General features: G+C 42.4%; 1 protein-coding gene across 5 annotated transcripts in view; it reads right to left on the reverse strand.

Moving 5' to 3' along the window:
- Positions 1-4,034: 4,034 nt before the first annotated feature.
- The window catches only part of LOC106603446 (dual specificity tyrosine-phosphorylation-regulated kinase 1A), a 48,686-nt gene continuing 27,893 nt past the window's right edge, over positions 4,035-24,827 (reverse strand). For 3 of the 5 annotated variants that reach the window (XM_014197136.2, XM_045717166.1, XM_014197137.2), the window contains 10 exons: positions 18,835-19,031; positions 16,737-16,856; positions 16,216-16,404; positions 13,274-13,421; positions 11,785-12,071; positions 9,475-9,621; positions 8,943-9,083; positions 8,533-8,836; positions 8,087-8,211; positions 4,035-7,831 (listed from right to left, as the gene is read on the reverse strand). In XM_014197136.2, coding sequence (XP_014052611.1) covers positions 7,247-7,831; positions 8,087-8,211; positions 8,533-8,836; positions 8,943-9,083; positions 9,475-9,621; positions 11,785-12,071; positions 13,274-13,421; positions 16,216-16,404; positions 16,737-16,856; positions 18,835-18,954 — 2,166 coding nt within the window. In that variant the 5' untranslated portion in view covers positions 18,955-19,031 and the 3' untranslated portion in view covers positions 4,035-7,246. The remainder of the gene's footprint in view (positions 7,832-8,086; positions 8,212-8,532; positions 8,837-8,942; positions 9,084-9,474; positions 9,622-11,784; positions 12,072-13,273; positions 13,422-16,215; positions 16,405-16,736; positions 16,857-18,834; positions 19,032-24,827) is intronic. The other 2 variants (XM_045717167.1, XM_014197139.2) reach the window with 1 other exon arrangement.

Here is a 24,827-nt window from a genome sequence, read left to right on the forward strand (position 1 = left end):
GCCCCCCCAACCCAGCCCCATGCAGGTCCTCAGTGTGATAGCGCACGGGCAATGGATGGATGGAAAGCATGCTTTATATGAAAGCACAATCATTGTACAGAAACCCAAATGACTATAGTGACACATTTTTTAAATACATTTATACAGTATGTTTGAAAGAAATATGTGTTTGATTTGCCCCCAAAACAAGAGAACGCGTAAGTGGTATGAATCAGCGTACTTGTCATGGGGCTGTGTGTTAGGTGTTGTTAGTGGTTGACAAGCCATTAGACATATATGAGGAACATAAATATAGTTAATATGCATTAAACAAAAAACAAACAAGGAAATATAATTCTTGAAGAGCATTTCCATTTCACTGGTGATACAGTTAACTGCCAAAAATAAATGAGGGATACAAAGTACTGTATATTGTAAGCAGTTTCTTCCACACCGGTGTGGTTCCTGAGTTAATTAACATCCCATCATGTTTAGGATAAGGTATAAAAATTGTGTTTTAGGTTATTGTCCCGCTGAAAGGTGAATTCCTCTCCCAATGTCTGGTGGAAAGCAGACTGAACCAGGATTTTGCCTTTGCTTAGCGCCATTCCATTTCTTTTTTACCCTGAAAAACATCCCAGTCCTTAACGATTACAAGCATACCCATAAAATGATGAAGCCACCACTATCCTTGAAAATATGGAGAGTGGTACTCAGTAATGTGTTGTGTTTCATTTGCCCCAAACATAACACCTTGTATTCAGGACAAAAAGTGAATTGCTTTGCCATATTCTTTGCAGTATTATTTAGTGCCTTGTTACAAACAATTATTTTAATTCTGTACAGGCTTCCTTCTCTTTTCACTCTCATTTAGGTTAGTATTGTGGAGTAACTACAATGTTGATGATCCATCCTCAGTTTTCACCTATCACGTCTGTGGAACTTGTTCAGTTTATGTCTGTTGTTGAATCTTATGTTCATACAAATATTTACATGTTAAGTTTGCTGAAAATAAACCCAGTTGACAGTGAGAGGACGTTTCTTTTTTTATGTAGCCCAAGCCCTTTACTGCTACCTACAGTAGGCCATTATATAGCTAAGTGAATCAAATGTAATGTAACTTCCTATTAGCTATCTATCTTGATGTATCATTGTAACTTAAAAACACAAGCTTGAAATGCATTTGTAGATAACAGCCATGGAAGGGGGTGAAACAACTGCAGCTCCAGCTGTCAGTAAAGGGAGAGTGTAGGCTACTGGAAAGGGCAGGTCATTTTGTGGGAGGACAATATGAAAATATTCTCCAGTTCCAGTCCATAGTAAGGAAGACTATGTATTAGGACAGAGAGATAATAGCAACATAATATTCAGTTATATCTAATTTTAGTATAATGAAGCCTGTTTCTTTGTGTTTTTTTCTGTCCTCAGATAAGGAGAGCTGTGAAAGCCGGGACGCAGATCAAAATCGAATCTATATAGCCCTTCTTACATCAGCTGATATCTCAAAGTGCTGTACAGAAACCCAGCCTAAAACCCCAAACAGCAATCAATGCAGGTGTAGAAGCACAGTGGCTAGGAAAAACTCCATAGAAAGGCAAAAACCAAGGAAGAAACCTAGAGAGGAACCAGGCTATGAGGGGTGGCCAGTCCTCTTCTGGCTGTGCCGGGTGGAGATTATAACAGAACATGGCCAAGATGTTCAAATGTTCATAAATGACCAGCAAGGTCAAATAATAATAATCACAGTAGTTGTCAAGGGTGCAACAAGTCAGCACCTCAAGAGAAAATGTCAGTTGGCTTTTCATAGACGATCATTGAGAGTATCTCTACCACTCCTGCTGTCTCTAGAGAGTTGAAAACAGCAGGTCTGGGACAGGTAGCACGTCCGGTGAACAGGTCAGGGTTCCATAGCCGCAGGCAGAACAGTTGAAACTGGAGCAGCAGCACGGCCAGGTGGACTGGGGACAGCAAGGAGTCATCATGCCAGGTAGTCCTGAGGCATGGTCAGGACTACCTGACTACCTAGATGAAAAGGTTCCAATGAATGTCCCAAGAGCCTGCACACCCGGTACCTGGACTATGGTTGGCCAGATTAGTACTCTAAAAAATATATTTTAGTATAGTTAAAATGTTAATGTTCTGTTCACTTAATATAATTGAAAAGTATGTATTAAGGTGTCTAATATAATACACTTGTCAAAAACGAATGTAGACATTCATTTCCAAATGCCTTCAAAACTTTTTTACAATGGAGTGCCAAAATTGCTGCAGGTGGCTTCAAAACAACACCCGCTGTAAGTAATCTAGGGTTAATACATATTGGTTTGAGAAGGATGAATTACAAATGTCCCAATATTTACACTGTATACACAACCCCTTTCCTTCCCACACTTCACTATCTCAAGTTGCTAACACCTGGGCACACCTTTGATGGCCTCACAGGAACTTCGTCATTCCTCCTCAGACCTCACCCCTCACTTAGTCACATCTTAACCCTGCACAAGTCAAGCATCACCCCTTCTCCTCAACCCACCCCTAGTCAAGAATCAACCCTGCACTCGTCATTCCTCACACCTGCATTGGTCAGTAATCATCCTTGCTCTAGTCAAGCCTCATTTTGAATTCTCACCCTGCACCTTTTTTGCACAATGATGAACTTTTCCATTAGCCGAAAAACAGGCACATTTGACAACAAAAAAACGTGGTTATAAGTTTGGGAAAATGTAGCTAGCAATTATCTTCATAATTAGCTATGATTCAATTAATTTCAATGAAAATGTTGCTAGCTAATATGAATGTCATACATTGGAACTCCACTGGCGGCAAGTTAACTCAACCACTCCACTTCCCAGATCTGGGATAACCTATTACATTTTTCGAATTCTGATACATCACCATAGCTAAATAACATTGGTTGGTTTAAGCAATAAAGAGAACCATGCCCATTCCAAATTGAAAGCAAATTAATTGTCTATAACTCATTGATCCTGCTTTGTAACTAGACCTACCCCATCTATGTAGTTTGGGTGCTAGCTAGCCTGTCAATAAAGGAACACAGCTAGCTAGCAAGTTAAAGATGGGAAACCAGTGCCACTTCGTTTCTTGACGAAGCAGAGCTGGGAAGCATCGCAGTAAAATGTATTTCCATACATAATGTTGTTCTATCACGCGTGCAATGATGTCCCTAAGATATTGTATTGTTGAAATGAATTAAATCAGAAATGATCGCTAGCTGGTCAATAGAAAAGCTCATTGCGATTTAAAAATGTGCTTTAATGCAAGAGTGAGAACTGATGCACAGGTGAGTCAGAGGGGTGATACCTGAACAATGCAGGGGGGACGCTTGACGAGTGCAGGTTTGATACTTGACTAGGGGAAGGATGACACTTGACTAGTTGAAAAGTGAGGTCTGAGGAATGACAGTTCCTAACAAGTATTGTGTACTTCTAAACACCAATACAATCCTGCTGTCTGCCAATCAGTCCAACACCTCAGCCACTACACTAAATACATGGTCTCTGGTGTCAAACAAAGGAGGATGCCTCTTACAGTATATCAAACATCAAGAAAACAGCAACTGCAAAAAGTTTCAGATGTTGATTTCAAAAGGTATCTCACAGGTGTTACCTGGCATGTCACACCAAGGTCTTTTAGGCTCACTTTCTGCAGCGCCTGAACATTCGGTTTTACTTGGTTCTTCAGTGCCATTTTGACTACAAAATGAGAAACATTCCTGAAATTCCATGAGAGTAAAGGAACTGATCTATTGGCAAATGATTTGGACATTTTAAGAATGATGGAAATCCTTTCATAATAAAAGGACCAAGTGGGGAGGGTTAACATATTCAATGCCATTGTGTAAAAAGTTGAAGTATTGTGAAGATTGTGCTTTTCATTATCCTTACTGAAGCATAACATTGTCATGATGGGAACTAGACTAGTTAAAATACTTGGGTTGGCATTCTAGACATGTCTACTGTGATTAAATTCCAGTCGTTACCCATCTGAGAACCAAAGAAAGTGGCAGGGAAAAAGGAAACAAATAGCAGACTCAGTACAAGTTGATAATTTTTTTTTATCATACATAAGACCGCTTGAATATAATACAAAGGGCTTGTCCATTTTTTTCAATGTTTGCAACATTCTCATATACAGAGCAAGTATTGACTAGATCTTACAATCTGTGGACACAGGTATATCTTTTCCCATGCCGTTTAATCTTTACAATGCACGTCAGATGTCCTGTAACCAATCACTCAAAACCAGACGACTGGGGGACAGGAAGGCAAGGGTGGCAATAAAAAGCCTGTATTCCAATGAAACAGGGAGCAGAGCAGAAATGATATTGAACACTTGGGAGTAAAAGTTGGATGTTTGTTGACGATCATGGCTTTCACTCACACACACACACACACACACACACACACACACACACACACACACACACACACACACACACACACACACACACACACACACATCAGTAGCCCGACTGCAAATGGCCCCACGGTGGAAGCTTATGCCAATTTTAATGCACCTAAAAATAGATCCTGTAATATATGTACATAATTGCTTATGTATTTATATATTAAAACACAGCTGTCATTCAGGTTTGTAGACACATCCACACACTATACCCTGTCTATAACATTTAAGGTATGAATATCTACTCTCCTGTTAATTTAAACCCTAAAAGTTTTGCATTTGTACTGGCATTGTCAACTACTTTGGCCTGGAAGCACGGTTACCCACTGACTAATATCACAGAACTTCCACTGCATGGTCTCCACATTGACTTAAATGTACTCAAAATACCATTAGGAAAAAAGTAGTGAGTTCTAAACTTCCTTTATTAAAAAAATACAAATATATACATAATAAATTCTATTTCAGCTATTAAAATGGGGTTGAAAAGTAAACACCTGAAGCCTGTGATGTCATGGACACCTTTCCTCTAGCTGTTGCCGCCCCCTTACATTTTTGCAACGCGTACAAAACTTAGGCCAGTACTCCTGTATCCTCAGGCATCACATGATGAGACTGGAGTATGACACTCCAGCAGGCAGGGCTCACTTCTCACACCATTAGTCCCTACTAGTTTCCTTTTGGATTCAACACCCATGGTGTGAGCTTCAGTCAAAAATTGATTTTACCTAAAAATGTGGATGTGTACAGTGCCTCTCTGCTAGCTAGGTCAAAAAAGGTTGCTTCTAAATTGAGGGGGGAAAACCATTTTAGCCACTGCCATGAAGACTGCCGAAAGTAGTTAAGGCAGCTTTATCCAGACAGGCACGTTTGAAACAGCCTCTGAATACATGGTCACAAATTGAAGGATTAATGCACTGTTCACATCTTCCCTCTCTCACTTTCAACTCATGAATACGAGGACTTGCCTCAACTAACAGCCACCATACTGATACTCCGGAACCCGCAGAGTAGCAACCAGCGTTGGCATTTATTGTCCCTCAAGTCCTTGAGAACAGAAAAAAGTTCTACCAATGAGATATTTGTTTTTGATTGTATTTTTTTGTCTTTTTAGAGAGAAAAAAACCTTACAACCAATTCTGTTGAAGATACAGCTAACAGTAAATGTACTGAGTTCAACAACAGTTCCAGTTTTGCTAAAGCAATAGATACAGCCATTTTTACTGACATTTAAAAAAGGTCTTGATACACCTTGTGTCAAAGTGCAGAACTGCTACATTATTGGTTACAGACATCTATGTGCTATAAAAACAGCTTTGGTACAATAAATTATCAAAAGGGAAAATAAATTCTTGTAAAATTCACAGCATAATTGTGAGGCAAAAAAGCAGTCACATAAAATTCAGCATGTTTTCATTTTGAAGATGAACAGAAGACATTTTTGCAGAAGCTCTGTTGGAGGAACCACATGCTGAAGAAACAAAGAAAAGCAAGTAAAAAGATGGAAGGGACACAGTCATAGCTAATTCCATCCATCTTGCAACAAAAATATTTCTGTGAACTTACAAGGCCCGGCAATCACTGGACCTCGCAAGTCACACGTTTTAGTTAAAGGCCTCAAATTACCATTCTCAAAACCCATTTTTTCCTACTTTTTCTTTGTTAAGAATTATGTTTTTTTTTTTAATCCAAACTGCAAAAATAGAGGAAAGCTTTTTTCTCATTTAAACGATAATGTCCAGCTTCTTTCCCCACCCCCCCACCCTTAATTTCAGAGTCCAAAAAAACATAAGGCCAAAGAGTTATCTAAAAAAAAACGGACACTGCCCGGACATCTGTACTGTAGGTTTGGGGTGGATCGGCCCTGGCCACTGCTCCTAAGTACATCTCTTCAGTGTGGCCTTTTTCCAGTCCAGGGGAGGGCCCACCTTTACTGGCCTGGGGCCTCCCAGCATGGCACTTTGCTGCACAGCTGTACATGGCTGGCCCCCAGCGCAGCGCATCCACATTCCTCTCAAAGAAAGCGTGACACAGACAAACCCAGCGAGATGGAAACTCCCTGCATAATGCTTCAATCCTCTGCCACTCTATAGACAGGTATACTACAAAGCAGGATCAATTAGTTAGCCAGCCAAATTGCCTAAATATTTGTAAATAACTTATTAAAATAAATATATAAGCTTGAAATGGAAATGGTCTAATGACAACAACCTGGTTGTTTATAAAAGCTCATTTGTCCTGCTTTGTAGTATACACTTCAGGTCTCACAGCTCACAGGTAGAATTGCACAACAGAACAGAAAAATTCAAATGAGAACATAAATCCAAAGAGAAAATTATTCTTGCCGAATATGGAAAAAAGTGCAAATGTGTGGATAGGAGTTGCTGGAAATGTTATGGTGCTGTAACAATTTCTTTACTAAATAGCCGTTAACAAATCATGTCTACGTCATTTTCTACCCACAGACTTCTAAGCGCTCAGCTGACAATAACAAGGAATAATGCAAACCATGCAGAGTCGAGTGAGAGTTGTATGTGAAATGAATGGATGTTTCAGTACTGTTGTGAAGTATGTTATGCAAGATCGTTTGCAGGAAAAATCTAATTCCCTGTGAACACTGAAAATGGTAGAGCGAAAAAAATCCCATTTGAAACCAAAGTGAAGAGAGAAACCCAAGGGTGGCATGGGGAGGAGTTGGAGAGATGGTGGGCTTTGCACTGTGGTAGAGGGTAAGTGATAATCTCCCCCTATAGTTTAAAGCAGCTTTTTGATTCTTTATGCACTTTTTTTGTTGAAATAAAAACCCACCACCTTCAAAAAAAACAAAACATTCTCAGTTTAGTCACGAACTGGCGACAGAACTCTGCTGTACACAGACTCCTGCCATGGGCGACTCCTCCCGGTCTATGCCTTGTCTCATGCCCATGGGGTAGGTGGGGTGGCCCGCCATCCCAGTCTCTTGCCTGGGGTTGGAGAAGGCACCCAGTCCCATTCTGCCGTTCTGGCCAAAGTCCAAGGCTGCGTTGGCGGGGAGCGGGCGCAGCTGGTAAGCCTTGTTCCCCTGGGCCCCGGTGGAGGAGGAAGATGTGGAGGAGGAGGAGGAAGACAGGGAGGTCATAGACAGGTGGCCGTGCACCACCTCCACCGAGTTCTCTGTGGAGGCACTGTTGATAGGGGAGTGGTAGAGGCGGGGCCTGGGCCGCGCAGGCAGGCCCTGCTGTCCATGGGGGTGGTGGGGGTGATGGTGTCCGTGGTGATGGTGCTGGTGGGCAGAGGAGCTGTTGCCGGGGGCCAAGGGGTGGATGGCCTTGGGCGCCTGGGGAGGCACGTGAAAGGTGGTTTCCTGGACGGGGTGGGTCTCCACTGTCACTGTCTGCGCCCCTTTGCCACCAGCCCAGCCAACTGGGGGAGGGAACGGCTGCTTCGCCTGACACACAACAGCAACAGTCAGTAACTCAAATGACTGATTATAGGTTATTCAACTCTGTCTGAAGAGCGACACCTATGTTTAGCAAACCCAATACTTCCCCAAGCTGTGCCTAAGAGGGCTCATCCAGCTCAAATGGGAGTTAAGGTAAAGGTTGTCAACCTGGGTTATAGACTAAGTGACAATCTAGTGGGGGTCACTTGGCCAGGAGCAATAGTGTGTGTGTGTGTGTGTGTGTGTGTGTGAGAGACTTACCTGTGGGCAGAGATTTCCGCAGTCCATGGCCTGCACAGCAGCACTGAAGTGACCTCCGCTGTGCCGGTGCTGATGTGTTGGGTCCGAGCGCGCCCGCCCACTGGTGCTCGTGCCAGACGACCCTCCTGCAGAGCAGAAACCCAAACAGAAATCGGTTGACATTAAATTTATGTTGAACATTTGAGACAGTTCCAATCTCCCTTAAGGCTCTGCACTACCGTACCTGAGCTGTTCGTTAACAAATTTTTATCATTTCATCATGTCTAATCCGGTACTGAAAAAAATGTATTCCTTGGGAATCCCAGAGTGTGCGGGGCAAGAGCAAACAAAGTGAACACCCGGGGTTCCCCAGGATTGGACAGAGACATGGGTCTAAGGTCACGCTAATGCTTCAAAGTGAACCCCCAGTTCTCCATGCAGCTTTGCGGCTGCGTTGCTCTCCCTACCTGAGCTGGAGGAGGTGCTGGAGGTGGTTCCCGAGGACTGGGACTGCTCCAGCGCGGGGCTGGTGGACACGCTGCTGCTCGTGTTGGTCCCCTCATCCGCAGTCTTCTTGAAGAAGCTGTGTTGCAGGGCGTAGTAGGGCTGGATGCGGCTCTTGGGGTCGTAGTCCAGCATCCGAAGGATCAGATCCTTGAACTTCAAGTAGTCAGCGACAGCGTGGCCAGACTCGCCCGCCCGCCGCCCCCCAGGACCCCCCGCCTCCACACCCAGGATGCTGTGCAGCTTCCGCATGCCCGGCGGCTTATACTGCGCACACACAGAACAGAGACTGAGGATATATACACTCACTATTGCAGAGGACATTTATGACATCACAACAACATAATTGACAAAAGTGATTTGTTGAACTCACTCTTTTGCCATCTTTGGTCTTCTTTGCACCCCACGTGCTGTCCGATATCTTCTCAAAGAACTTCCTGGTCTTGGGCGCCTGGTCCAATATGTAATTGGGAGGGACACCCAGAACTTCCACTATTTTGTTAATTTGATCAATCTGAAAAATCAGAAGACCACAATTAAGAATGTCTTACCCTATTTGGCACTAACTGCGTATTAAATTGCCTGCACCTCAGTCAGTATAGGAAAAAGGACTGAGTTTAAGAGGCATGTGAAGGTCTTACATTACATTTATCAACAATACAACAACTAAACTAGGTGAAAAGTGAAGTCCTGTCTCCTAGTGAAACGTTCAAAGCTCTACAGCTCCCTCTGTTGGTTTTTATTAGGTTCTCACTCCCTACACTCATCTTGATGAAGACAAAAACTGAAAATCTTCCTCACATGAGCACAATGAAGCATCACAGCATCACATCACAATTAAGCATTATCTGACAAGTCATATCATCCTAAATAAAGACTACATCTTTTCATTCCATGAGTCCTACCTCATTGGCCCCACTGAAGAGGGGCTCTCCGGTGTGCATCTCCACCAGAATGCAGCCCAGGGACCACATGTCGATGGCCAGGTCGTACGGCATGCCCAGCAGTACCTCTGGGGAGCGGTAGAAGCGACTCTGGATGTACTGGTAGATCTGAGGGGAGAGAAAGAGGTCAAGGCTATTAGCACATGGCATTTTTGTTATCCTTTTCTAGCCATGTAATGTGCAACCCTTTCCACAAAAAACCAAATGAAAAACTTGTTTCGTATCTTTCTACATCATACTCTACCAAGCCATCTATCCAATAATAAATCAATCCATTAAATAAAGAATCCATAGTGGGTCACAAAAATATCAGATTCTCAGTTTTGGTGTAAGACGTTTGTAGCATAAAATTGACCATATTAACTTCCAGGAAAAACAACATCAGCGTCACATCCTCATTCACCTAGCCTCTGATAGTGATGGGGGGAAGGGGGGGGGGGGATCGATAGTTACAAATCACAATTATAATCGATACTTTGAGTACAAGTATCCAACTATTTTTTGCTCAGTAGCTTTCGCTACCTATCAAAAACTCCAGTATGTTTCATCCTATAGCTTGTTCACCATCTTTTTAAATAGTGAGATTTTATTTTATCTGATGTCTGATAATAAAAAAAATGTTCTCATGCTCTCCCTCGTCTCTCTGCCGCAGACATACAGTGCATGCGGAAAGTACTCAGACCCCTTGACCTTTTCCACATTCTGTTACGTTACAGCCTTGTTCTAAAATGGATTAAATAAAAAAAATCCACATCAATCTACACACAATACCCCATGACAGAAATACCTTATTTACATAAGTATTCAGACCCTTTGCTATGAGACTCAAAATTGAGCTCAGGTGCATCCTGTTTCCATTGATCATCCTTGAGATGTTTCTACAACTTGATTGGAGTCCACCTGTGGTAAATTCAATTGATTGGACATGATTTGGAAAGGCACACACCTGTCTATATAAGGTCCCACAGTTGACAGTGCATCTCAGAGCAAAAACCAAGCCATGAGGTTGAAGGAATTGTCTGTAGAGCTCCGAGGTAGGATTGTGTCCAGGCACAGATCTGGGGAAAGGTACCAAAACATTTCTCCAGCATTTAAGGTCCCCAAGAACACAGAGGCCTCCATCATTCTTAAATGGAAGAAGTTTGGAACCACCAAGACTCTTCCTATAGCTGACAGCCCGGACAAACTGAGCAATCGGGGGAGAAGGGGATTGGTCAGGGAGGTGACCAAAACCTGATGGTCACTCTGACAGAACTCCAGAGTTCCTCTGTGGAGATGGGAGAACCTTCCAGAAAGACAACCATCTCTGTAGCACTCCACCAATCAGGTCTTTATGGTAAAGTGGCCAGACAGAAGCCACTCCTCAGTAAAATGCACATGACAGCCCGACTGGAGTTTGCCAAAAGGCACCGAAAGGACTCTGACCATGAGAAACAAGATTCTCTGGTCTGATGAAACCAAGATTAAACTCTTTGGCCTGAATGCCAAGCATCACAACTGGAGGAAACCTGGCACCATCCCTATTGGTGAAGCATGGTAGTGGCAGCATCATGCTGTGGGGATGTTGTTCAGGGGCAGGGAGACTAGTTAGGATCGAGGGAAAGATTAACAGAGCAAAGTAGAGAGATCCTTGATGAAAACCTGCTCCACAGCACTCAGGACCTCAGACTGGGGCGAAGGTTTACCTTCCAACAGGACAACGACCCTAAGCACACAGCCAAGACAACGCAGGAGTGGCTTCGGAGCAAGTCTCAATGTCCTTGAGTGGCCCAGCCAGAGCCTGGACTTGAACCCGATTGAACATCTCTGGAGAGGCCTGTAAATAGCCGTGCAGCGACGCTCCCCATCCAACCTGACAGAGCTTGAAAGGATCTGCAGAGACGAATGGGAGAAACTCCCCAAATACAGGTGTGCCAAGCTTGTAGCGTCATACTCAAGAAGACTTGAGAATGTAATTCGCTGCCAAAGGTGCTTCAAAGTACCGAGTAAAGGGTTTGAATACTTTAGTGAATGTGGTATCAATTTATTTTTTATAAAAGTGTAAACATTTCTAAAAAAAACGGTTTTTGCTTAGTCATTATGGGGTATTGTGTAAAAAATTATTTAATCCATCTTAGAATAAGGCTGTAATGTAACAAAATATAGGAAAAGTGAAGCGGTCTGAATACTTTTGGAACATCAAATCGCAATAGCTATAGAATAATGAGAATTGCAATACATATCTTATCGGCACCTAAGTATTGTGAGATCCCTGGCAATTCCCAGCCCTACCCTCTGTCCCAGCTGGCAGGAGCTGCCAAAGTCCACGATCTTGATGGCGCTCCTCTTGGGGTTGCACAGCAGGATGTTCTCGGGCTTCAGGTCACAGTGGATGATGCTGAGCTCAGGCGTGGCCAGGAACAACAGTGCTGTGCACATTTGCTGGGCAAACTTGCGTGTGAGGTTGAGTGAGACACCACGGAAGTTTGTGTTCCGCAGCAGGTCGTATAGGTTGTAGGAGAGCATCTCAAACACCAAGCACAGGTGGCTCCGGAACATGAAGTGGCGCTTAAGGTGAACTGGAGAGAGAGGAGGAACAAAAAAAGACTAATGAGCATTTGTTTCGAGTTAGGTTGATACACTAGTGATGTTAACGCATTGGATACACGTTATTGACTTGCGCATGTTAATGGACTGGTTTCCTGGACAGATTAAGCCTCATCCTGGAGTAAAAAGCCTTTTCAATTGAGGTTCTCCAAAATATTTACATATTAGTCATTTAGCAGACGCTTATCCAGAGCGACTTACACATTTTAATACTTTTTTCGTACTGGTCCCCCGTGGGAATCGAACCCAGAACCCTGGCACTGCAAGCCATGCTCTACCAACTTAGACACATCGGGGCGGTCCTGTGTAGCTAGCAGGTAGATGGCGCACTTCCATCAAGATGTTTTGGGGTCTTTCTGGTATTACTATAGTAAAGACTCCATCACAAAGTTGAACAGAGGTCAGAGGTCGTATGTATATATGTGTGTGTGCGCGTATATATATATCAATAACAAAATACAGAGGCGTACAGAGGCCTATTATCAGCAACCATCACTCCTGTGTTCCAATGGCACGGTGTGTTAGCTAATCCAAGTTTATCATTTTAAAAAGGCTAATTGATCATTAGAAAACCAGGTAGAAAACTCTTGCCAATTTCTCGCATGGAATAGGCTTCACTAAACAGAACAAGAATAGACTGACGAGTTTCAGAAGAAAGTGCTTTGTTTCTGGCCATTTTGAGCCTGTAATTTAATCCACAAATGCTGATGTTCCAGATACTCAACTAGTCTAAAGAAGGCCAGTTTTATTGCTACTTTAATCAGAACAACAGTTTTCAGCTGTGCTAACATAATTACATAAGGGTTTTCTAACGATCAATTAGCCTTTTAAAATGATAAACTTGGATTAGCTAACACTGTGCCATTGGAAAACAGGAGTGACGGTTGCTGATAATGGGCCTCTGTACGCCTATGTAGACATTCCATAAACAAATCTGCCGTTTCCAGCTACAATAGTCATTTACAAAATTAACAATGTATTTCTGATCAATTTGATGTTTTAAATGGACAAAAAAAGTGCTTTTCTTTCAAAAACAAGGACATTTCTAAGTGACCCCAAACTTTTGAACGGTAGTGTATGAGTGAGTGAGTGAGTGAGTGAGTGAGTGAGTGAGTGAGTGAGTGAGTGAGTGAGTGAGTGAGGTGTATAGGGAAAAAGGAGAATCTGGCTGTACCTATGTAGTACTTCATCTCCGTGTCATGTTTGTTCATGAGCTCGAGGAGCCGCACTTCAATCTGGGCTTGATTAAGAAAAGCCTTCTTGTTCTTGATGATCTTAATTGCCACCCACTCCTGCTCTGCACGGTCATATGCCTTTACAACCTGGAGAGAGGCAAGGCCAAACACAAACCATGTAAAAACAATGAGCCAGGCAGGAACACATGCACTAAACAGGGGGGGTGAGGCTCTGATTTATTACAGCCTCTTCAGTCACACGCGCACACACACACTCTACTGCGCACGCTCTCTGCTCTCCTGCGCGCGCAGCACACACTTCCGCGCACACACACACACACACACACACACACACACACACACTTCCGCACAGTGAGCTGAGATAAGGTGGGGCTTTACCTAGCAGAGACTTGTAGATGACCTGGAGCCAAGTGGGTTTGGCGATGAATATGAAGCGTGGGCCAGCCAACGAGAGCATACAGGTCGCAGTGGTGGGTAGTATATGGGGCTTTGGTGACAAAACGGATGGCACTGTGAAAGACTGCATCCAATTTGCTGAGTAGAGTGTTGGAGGCTATTTTATAAATGACATTGCCGAAGTCAAGAATCGGTAGGATAGTCAGTTTTACGAGGGTATGTTTGGCAGCAGTGGCTGAGGTGCACCCATGACCAGCTTGGAAACCTGATTGCATATTGGAGAAGGTACGGTGGGATTCGAAATGGTCGGTGAGCTGTTTGTTAACTTGGCTTTTGAAGACCTTAGAAAGGCAGGGTAGGATAGATATAGGTTTGTAACACAGTTTGGGTCTAGAGTGTCTCCCCCTTTGAAGAGGGGGATGACCGCGGCAGCTATCCAATCTTTGGGGCTCTCAGACGATACGAAAGAGAGGTTGAACAGTCTAGTAATAGGGGATGCAGCAATTGCGGCAGATAATTTTAGAAAGAGAGTGTCCAAATTGTCTAGCCCAGCTGATTTGTAGGGGTCCAGATTTTACAACTCTTTCAGAACATCAGCTATCTGGATTTGGGTGAAGGAGAAATGGGGAAGATTTGGGCAAGTTGCTGTGGGGGGGTGCAGGACTGTTGACCGGGGTAGGGGCTAACGTAGGCTAATGTGATTAGCATGAGGTTGTAAGAGAAAGGAAAGGAAACACTGAAGTTTGTGGAAATGAATGTAGGAGAATATAACACATTAGATCTGGTAAAAGATAATACAAAGAAAAAAACAACCTTTTATGTACCATCATTTTTGAAATGCAAGAGAAAGAGCATAATTAATTATTCTAGCCCAGGCGCAATTTAGACTTTGGCCACTAGATGGCAGACATATGTGCAACGTTTTAGAGTGATCCAGTGAAATCTTGCATATCTATTCATAATGTTGTATCAAGACTGCCAAAATGTGCAAATTGGTTTATTCATACATTTTCAAGTTCATAATTGTGCACTCTCCTCAAACAATAGCATGGTATTTATTCACTCTAATAGCTAGTGTAAATTGGACAATGCCGTTAGATTAACAAGAATTTACACTTTCTGCCCATATCAGACATGTCTATATTTTTTTTTCTTACAACCTTATGCTAATCGCATTAGCCTACGTTAGCTCAACAGTCGTGGACGGGACACCGATCCTAAAGAAGTTTTAATGTTGAGCGTGCATGCCTGAGCACGCATAGAAGTACCCGGCCTGCTTCTCACAAATATCAAAATGTAGGAAAGCGCCCAGCTTGGCTTCTCAGTAATTTTTCTTCACCTCACACAGCAAGTCAATAAAGTGTGTGTATGTATGTATGTATGTATGTATGTATGTATGTATGTATGTATGTATGTATGTATGTATGTATGTATGTATGTATGTATGTGTATATGTATATATGTATATATATGTATATATGTGTATATATATATATATATATATACACTATAGCATATCTGTCCCATTCATACTTTCCTTGTCAATTCCTTAGCTTATAGGCTTTCTAAAAGTAGGCTAAGGTAGGCCTTGTTTTTTAAAATGTTTTAAGGAAAGGATATTTGCTTGTCTGACATACGCTGCTGGCTTTGATTGACAGGTGCCTTTACTTGGTGAGTGAGTACGCTGATTCTCTATATGCATATGTTCATGCAGAAAGTTTTCTAAAGTAGCCTGTCTGGACTACATCTGTTTAATAAGAATCAAACGCTTGTAAAAGACCTATAGTCAGTAGCTTCGGCTACATTATTTCTCATTACGGCTTCCTCTCTTTGAAGAACATATGCCAATGCCATTGAATGACTGCAGCAGCAGGGTTTGTGGCAGTATGTGAATATTTTGGGGAAAGTGGGAGAAAACCCATCGGACTTTGTTTGAATGGTTTAGTGCGTCAAAATAGGATCTGTATTTAATTGTTTTTATATGCAGAAAAGCCAACAGACAAGAACAAGGTAGGCATACATTTTATTTTGACTCCATTAATGTGTCAACATGAACATGTGACAGATCCTCTTTAACCTGGCACTTACATTTATCTATTTATTAATATGTATAACTAATAGCCTGATTAATAATAATGAAAATGGCATGATAATAACGAAGTGTAATGGCTTGTTTCAAATAGGTTTCATTAAGAAGCATGTCCATGTAAATAAGTAGACAAACAGAATTGTGACCTAACCCCCAGAACGGTTACGTCGGTGACCGTGTACATTGGCCTGGCCAATTACCGTAACCTCAAATTCCAAGATCTTCACTGCCCTATCAGCGATTCCGCCACAATGTGTGAGCCTCTGGTTAAATGCTCATGTATCATTTTTGAAAACATACATGTCAGGTCAATCTTAAGGACCATGTCTAGCCCTTTAAAGGCCCGGTGGTGGTTGAAACAATACCAGATGAGCTTCTGCAAAAAGGTAACTGCTCCCCTGGTGGTTGACAATACATGTATGGCATGTGACTCACTTGTCCAAACGAGCCTTTGCCTATCAAGGAGTCGATCTCGTAGCGGTCCATCCATTTCTCCCCGTTTTTGACGATGTAGTCGTAGTTGTCATCATCATAGCCGTCGTTGAAGACCTTCCTCTCTTTCTTGTGACTGGAGTCGTCGCCCTGGCCCTGTTGGTGTCTCCGCTTCTTTTTTGCATAGTATACCTGCCGACAAAATGGTGTTGTTACTAGATTACCCATCAGGTAGGTGGCACGCAGAGCCTGGGAGGTGGTTGCTAAAAGGTAGGCCCTAACCACCACTATGCAGTACAAGCTGAGATTGCATGGGATGTTGTCACTATTCGATTCCAATCTTCAAGTGATCAGTGCAGGCCTGATTTTATCTTATTCAGGCTTAACAGATGTTTTATTTACAAAAATTTGAATTTGAGTAGGGATCAATCCTTCCGTGTATGTGTGTGCGAGCCCTGGCCTTGAGCGACCAGAGTTCCAGGTACAGGTGGAGTGTGTGGCGTAGGGAGAGTGGTGGAACTTACCTCGTTGATGCATTTGTAGGTTTTGATCAGGTCAATAGAGAGCTTCCTCAGGGGTGACGAGGACGGGTCACGAAAGCACTGGGGCATGCGCCTCTGTAACATGACAACATCAGGGGTCACCTTAAAACACAGACGCACCAAACACAGAGAACATCACCGTTTCAGAAACACACACTCACCTGCATCTGTTGTTTATGTGGCAAAGGTTGCTATGCATGACATTATTTAAAAGGACAGAACAGTGTCCCACAGGGATCGATTATTGGTTTGGTTCTTTTTACTATTAACATTAACAAAATTGGTTTATAAAAAATTAAATGCACTTGTATGCAGATGACACTGTGGTGTATGCCATTACCCCCACAGCTGACCAGGCTCTGTATTTCCCTGCAGAAAGCCTTTCTTGAACTGAAATGGGTACTTAATGCAGGTAAAAACCAAGTATAGGATATTTTTCCAAATCAGGTAAAAATGTATCTGATGCATACGTACTTTGGATGGTGCCCTTATTGATTGTGTCGCCACTTGTAAATATCTGGGCATCTGGATTGAGAAAAAGCTATCTTTCAAAAAGAATGTTGATGAGGTAGTTTAGAAACAGGTCCGGTCTTCCGTTAAAGAGAAGGGAAAAAAATTGCCCTGTAGCACTCACTTCTGTCATCATGAAGTGCTTTGAGAGGCTAGTTAAGGATCATATCACCTCTACCTTACCAGACACCCTAGACCCACTACAATTTGCATAATGCCCTAACAGATCCACAGATCATGCGATCTCCATTGCACTGCACACTGCCCTATCCTGTCTGGACAAGAGGAATACCTACGTAAGAATGCTGCTCAGCCTTCAACACCATAGCGCCCGCCAAGCTCATCAATAAACTTGGGTCTGAACCCCGCCCTTTGCAACTGGGTCTTGGACTTCCTGACGGACCGAACCCTGGCGGTGAAGTTAAGCTACAACACTTGTGCTACACTGATCCTCAACACGGGGGGCCCCACATGGGTGCCTGCTCAGCCCCCTCCTGTACTCCCATGACTTTGTGGCCACGCACGTCTCCAACTAAATCAACAGTGGTAGGACTCCAACAACGAAACAGGCTACAGGTTGAGGTGAGGGCCCTGGCGAAGTGGTGCCAGGAAAATAAACTCTCCCTCAACAAAACGAAGGAGCTAATCGTGGACTTCAGAAGAAAGCAGAGGGAGCACACCCCCATCCACATCAACGAGACGGATGGGGGAAACTGGAACTAGGAACACATGGGAAACTGTAGAGCGTGAAAAACCCAGCAGTGTTGCAGTTCTTGACACAAACCTGTGCACCTGGCACCTACCACCATACCCTGCTCAAAAGGCACACATCTTTTGTCTTGCCCATTCATCCTCTGAATGGCACATATATGGGTCCCAAGGCTTACAATTCCTTCTTTAACCCGTCTCCTCCCCTTCATCTACACTGATTGAAGTGACAATAGTGGATCAAAACTGTCACCTGGATTCACCTGGTCAGTCTAAGTCATGGAAAGAGCAGGTGTTATTAATGTTTTATACACTGTGTTCATATACATTTATATTCCATACTCGGACATTGCTCGTTCTAATATTTCTATATTTCTTCCTTTGTGTGTATTGTTTTTTATTGTCAGGTATTACGGCACTGACTCTCTGCTTAAATAAAGGAGAATTTGATGAGGGCCTGATATCAGAAACACACATGGGCAGCAGCCGCTGAAGTCATGGGCGTGTTTGACAGCACCCTGCAGATTATTTTGGTAATAGCCATGACTGTCGTCAGTAATAAAATCAAGTGAGAAATCACCCTGTTTATTATTAGTCCACTGTCCTGGACACGCAGGCTGTAATGTTGCCTGTACAGTAAGAATAACCCGTGTTCACGGCGGGTCAGGATATATTTTACTAGGAAAGGCGGACAGCAAGCAGTGTTGTGTAAAGGAAGCCACAGGCCGCACGGCTTGGGGTTAGCACCACTTTGTGTGGGAGTGTGTTTTGGTGTATGCGTAAGGTTGTGTGTGTGTGTGTATTTATAGCAATGCATGTATGAGTGTACTGTATATTGTGTGTGTAGCTGCACCTAGTGTACCTGGCTGGCAATAGACTGCTGCGCCTGCTCGCTGTGGGGCAGAGCCGGCACAGACGGGTCAGTAGTCTGTTGGCGCTGCTCACTGTACTGCTGGTGCGAATGGGGAATGGGAGCAGCCATCAGAAGCCCAGAAGCGTGGAACGAAAACACGGGAGCAAGCTGGACAGATGAAGGTTTGCATGCTGAAGTCTCTTCTCCTGAAAAAGAGGGACATGTTAGTTTCTGATCGACACACATTCAATAGATTGTCACAAGGCCCCATTCTCAGTGTGAACCCTTGCTACTGTGTTCCTTTACATAAATGATACAACTTAAATTATGTAATTGTGGTTTGAATAAATCACTGCGTCTGTATATCAGAGCAAGTCTTCAAATAATGATTGCATCAGTGATTATTCCATATACCATCAATCACTTCCCATTTAGCTGTAGCAATTTTGGAAGACTGCATCCTACACATGACCCAAAATGTATACACAAAAACAAGCACCAATGACCTTTGCGACAAGAAAAAAAAGCTACAAAAAGAACCATGGCAGGGAGATTTGATGTCTGTACACTACTAGAATATTTCATCACATCCCCGCATGATGCCAGAACTAAAAAAGCATGGCGCCAGATTTGAAGTTAATAATTGATTAGGAAAACTATTACAAAAGACCCAAAGCAATAGCTTCAACATTATTAATTGGGCAGAATAGAAGCACAACGATGTCAAAGGAAAGCATGCCGTGCAATAAACTGAGACATGGGCTATGAAAATCAGTTGGAAAAGTTATTTAACCCCTCAAATAGCCTTCCATCATATTCTCAGAAATGTGCAGTATAACTCAAATGTTAGATTTTCCCCAAATGATTAAAATAGATTTGTTTATAACAAACACTTTTTTAGCATTATGACATACAGTAGGCCTTAATGTAACTCAACTACAGAATCTGATGATTAAAGAAAAGCAGAAGAAAAGTGCTCCAGGGGGAAAAAGTACCAATGCATGACCCTCGGCTGGACTCATGGCCTATGAGACCTATGAAGGAAACTTCATATTCCAGGGAATATTCTAATGTGGTGTGCTCAGCAATAGTTAAGCAATAACGAATGAGAACCCAGGAATTATTGTGTGAATAACTATGGGCTGTTTGAGGGCCTTATTGCTTCTATAAAACAGTTGCCAACACATTACAAATGTTATTATACTGAGTAAATGAATTGTATCCTACCACCATACAATATAGCACGGGAAAAAGCCAGTTGTTAGTTCTGAGATTCTGAAGTTGCTAGCAAAACGGGCTGGTCATTCATTCTATTTGCAATGGTTGCTATGCTAAAATCATTGGCATGTAGCTATGCAGGCTAGCTTCACAACATGACCAAAAGTATGTAGAGACCTGCTCGTCGAAAAACTCATTCCAAAATCATGGGCATTAATATGGAGTTGGTCCCACCATTGCTACTATAACAGCCTCCACTCCTCTGGGAAGGCTTTCCACTAGATGTTAGAACATTGCTGCAGGGACTTGCTTCCATTCAGACACAAGAGCATTAGTGAGGTCAGGCACTGATGTTGGGCAATTAGGTCTGGCTCACAGTCGGCGTTGCAATTTATCCCAAAGGTGTTTCATGTAGTTTAGGTCAGGGCTCTGTGAAGGCTAGTCAAGTTATTCCACACCGATATCAACAAACCATTTCCGTATGGACCTCGCTTTGTGCATGGGGGTATTGTCATGCGGAAACAGGAAAGGGCCTTCCTCAAACTGTTACCACAACTTTGGAAGCACAGAATTGTTGTGGTAACAGTTTGAGGTGGGACCAACTCCATATTAATGCCCATGATTTTGGAATGAGTTTTTCGACGAGCAGGTGTCTACATACTTTTGGTCATGTTGTGAAGCTAGCCTGCATAGCTACATTATTACTCCTCCACTAAACTTTACAGTTGGCACTATGCATTGGGGCAGGTAGCGGTCTCCTGGCATCCACCACACCCAGATTGGTCCATCGGACTGCCAGATGGTGAAGCATGATTCATCACTCCAGGGAGAAAACGTTTCCACTGCTCCAGAGTCCAATGGCGTTAAGCTTTACGTCACTCCAGCCGATGCTTGGCATTGCGCGTGGTGATCTTATGCTTCTGTGTGGCTGTTCATCCATGGAAACCCATTTCATGAAGCTCACAACGAACAGTTCTTGGGCTGATGTTGCTTCCAGAAGCAGTTTGGAACTCGGTAGTGAGTGTTGCAACCGAGGATAGACAATATTTACGCGAAAGGCGATTCAGGGGTATCATTCTGTGAGCTTGTGTGGCCTACCACTTTGCGGCTGAGCCGTTGTTGCTCCTAGACATATCCACTTCACAATAACAGCACTTACAGTTGACCGAGGCAGCTCTAGAAGGGCAGAAATTTAACGAACTGACTTGTTGGAAAGGTGGCATCCTATGACGGTGCCACAGTGTGGCTAAAATAGCCAAATCCACAAATTTGAAGGGGTGTCCACATTCTTTTGTATATATAGTGTACTTATCCTTTGCTAGCAAGCCAACTAAAGTGAACACAATCACATCAAGCAGTTAAAATGACAGCAAACTGTGCACTTTCATTTGTTTAACCTTTGTTTATACTGCCATTTCTTTGGATATATACACACGATAATGATCTTGATAAATGAATTCGCTTGGCTCAGAGACGCTGTCAGTCTCGTCCATATGCACTTTGGGCTGTGGGACATTAACAGTTCTATTAGATTTGATCAACAGGCATTTACAGGAAAATGTGGGGATTGTGGTGCTATAACTCCCCGCTATCAACCAATTAGCATCCAGGATGCAAACAACCTGTTTTATAATCCAAGATAGCTTTTGAAATGAAATCTTAACATACCCAGACACCACACAAATTACAAAATCACAATCAATGGCCCCTAGTTGCTTTGTAAAGATGAACTGTGACGTTCTTTGTCCTTTTGCACAGAGAGTTGCTCCTTGGCCAGTGGCATGCAGGGTGAAATCAGATCACAAAAAAGCAGCAGCACCTGTCAGCGTCTAAAGTGTCCTACAGCGCAGCGTGACTCGGAGTCTGCTCGCCCTCAGATCAGGTTTCATCCCAAACAGTACAAACCCAGAGGACACAGCCCACACAGTCATGCTTTTGTCACACGGTTGCTCTCAATAACATTCCGGATGGTCTCTCAATTAGCTGGCGAGATTTGCCAGTAAAAGTAAACGGAATAATCAGCAGTCAGTTACACCGCAAAATAAAACATTATAAGGCACATGTAGAGAGTTCTGTGCATGAAGCTCATGTTTTTGTCAGGGTAACTAAAGGGGCCGAGGTATCTTTGATCATGCTTGGTGAAATCAAAAGACGAGGGATGAGGGGGGCTGTGGAGGCTCTCATTGAGTGTACCCTCTCAGTCTGGGTCGTCTGCTGGCAAGTGACTCAGCATCATGATGGGAGCATCAGCCAAAGTCAGGCCTACCTACCTCCCTACCTTTAACCTACCATTCCACCACCTCACACTGAGAAACCACTGCGTCATCGCACACACAACTCATTCTCAAATACTGCTCTGGCAGCATAGCCGAGAGAGAGAGACAAGCGAACACAATGCTATATTCCCTTAAATCCCTGGGTAACGTCATCTTTCAACACATCACTCTGGATTATATTCTTCTAATCCCTGCTGCTGCAATTACTATTCAGTTTCCCCATTGCTGTAGTGAAGGAAATTAAAGCACTGCAAAAAAACTCAAAATGATAGACTCAAGCAACGTTTTAAAAAGCAGATTTAACAGTCATGCTTTTATCAAGTAGGCAATATGCAACAGTGGCATTTTCTACAAAAACAGACAGCTAGCATTTATGCTAATTGTTAGCATTTTTGTATTCAAGAGAATGCATGCCTACTAATATGCACAGATGGTCATGATAAGGTTAAAATCCTTATCACAGCCCCATCCTTGTAATATCCCAAAAATATTTCACTTTGTGTGTGACATGGACAGGCACAATGCACGAAAACGCTGTAATACCTACAAAACTGCCAGTGGAATCTCTCAAAATTATAGATATTACGTAGCCTAAACAGCACAAGGTAATCACGAACTTCAGTAATCCAAACAAATTTTTACTAACTGCTGAATATGCACATAAAATCTGTTTGATCAATCAACAGCCTGAGAGTGATTTTGAAAAATGTAAATATTACATTAGTGAAATGTTTTACCATTTATTCCAGAAGCTAACCAAGATTGAGGGTCCACAATACATGGAGGGTCTGGCACAATATGGTATGCCAGATGAATGCTGGGCCCTCATACCATCACGGTCACCTAATCACCCCCAGTTTACAATTGGCTCAAATCATCCCCCCTCCTCTCCCCTGTAACTATTCCCCAGGTCGATGATGTAAAAGACAATGTCTTCTCAGTCAACTTATTTGGTAAAATAAGGGTTAAAAAATAAAATAATAATTAAACAAATGATTTGGCTGTTAGTTTAAGATCTATAGATTTTTTTTTACAAATCTCTAACATCTAAAAACACTTTAGTGATTAGTCTTCAATAACTAATTAGGCTAGCCAAAAGGAAAAAAATATATCCCATAGCAAGTTGTCCATCTTCTAACATTTCAATATTCACAGTGGTTCCCCTATATGCATTTAGCAGCATTTAAAAATCATGGCCGCCACTGACTAAGGACCATAGCTTTAAACAATCTTGAAGTGAAGTAGAAATACATTACACACAAATCACAGCAATACTTTTTTTTTTATATGATCAAAAGGCACCTAAAAATATATAACCAATTGGTGCTTTTGACTAAGCACACTTGATCAACTGTCTACTAAAATCATTCACACATAGTATAAATCTAATGTCTGATCACATGTAAATACATGTATAATTTAAAAAAAGGCATGTACACGTGCATCTGGCAATCAAAAATGACAACTTGTGTAAATTATCAACACACCAAAAAATCCCACTTGCAGATTATCTATGGTCGTATTTACACAACATTTTCTAAACGGGCAATTCCTAATGGCATTATTTTAAAACGGGATAAGGTGAATAAGTAGTAGTAGCTATAATAGACATTCCAGTTGCATCAGTTGTTTTACTTGACTGATTCAACCGAGCAGTGAAAACAAGGCTATAGCCCTGTAATCAAATCTTCTCAGTTCTATTTTGAAATCTCAGTCTGCCTACAGTGAATGGGAATTCTACAGATCATTAAGTACTCATTTATCAACATCTTTCATTAGGCAACACAACGCAGCAGAATCAGAGTAACCACCCTTCTGAACCCCAGCAACAGTTCCTAATTAGCATAGCCTAACACCAGGAAGAAACAGTACGATTGGCGTGTGCTACCTCTGGCTTGCCCAATCAGAAGACAGTATGTAAATAACCTACTTTTGTTGCCAGGGCAGAGCTCCGATCTATTGTCCAATAGGAAAACAAGTAATGAACAAGAAATGAAATTTCACTTTGTCACATTTCCAAGCTGTTTTTAACACATTATTTGCTGAACGAAATGTATGCAGCAGATTAGAACCTGGAGCCAGTGTCTGCAAGAACAGAGCTCTAACAAACTTCCAGCCTAAAATAAGGGAGTGGAGGCAAGTACCACAACTGTGATGGGAAAGAATGACATTCTTTTTGCTTTTTTTCCTGATATAATGAATTTGGTAATTAGAATTAAATTATATTTAGAAAAAAAGTCTAGAGTTGATACCAGACCTCAATGTAGGCTATTTCCTTTGGACAATATATCATGAATAACAGTTTTAAATAAATAAAATATTAGTTAATTTGATGAGTACACATTTTAAATAATTTCCTATTAACTTTTAGTTAAGGCTATTGTTCTTTTTAATAGAGGGGAGCATTTAGGACTGCGCCAATACAATCTCCGCAAAAGTCATATTAGCTTTTTAATGCACATTTTAACGCACTCTTAGTTGATTCTACTAGACCGCATGAATATGCGG

This window comes from Salmo salar, chromosome ssa04, assembly GCF_905237065.1.
Source record: "Salmo salar chromosome ssa04, Ssal_v3.1, whole genome shotgun sequence".
NCBI classification, from domain to species: Eukaryota; Metazoa; Chordata; class Actinopteri; order Salmoniformes; family Salmonidae; genus Salmo; species Salmo salar.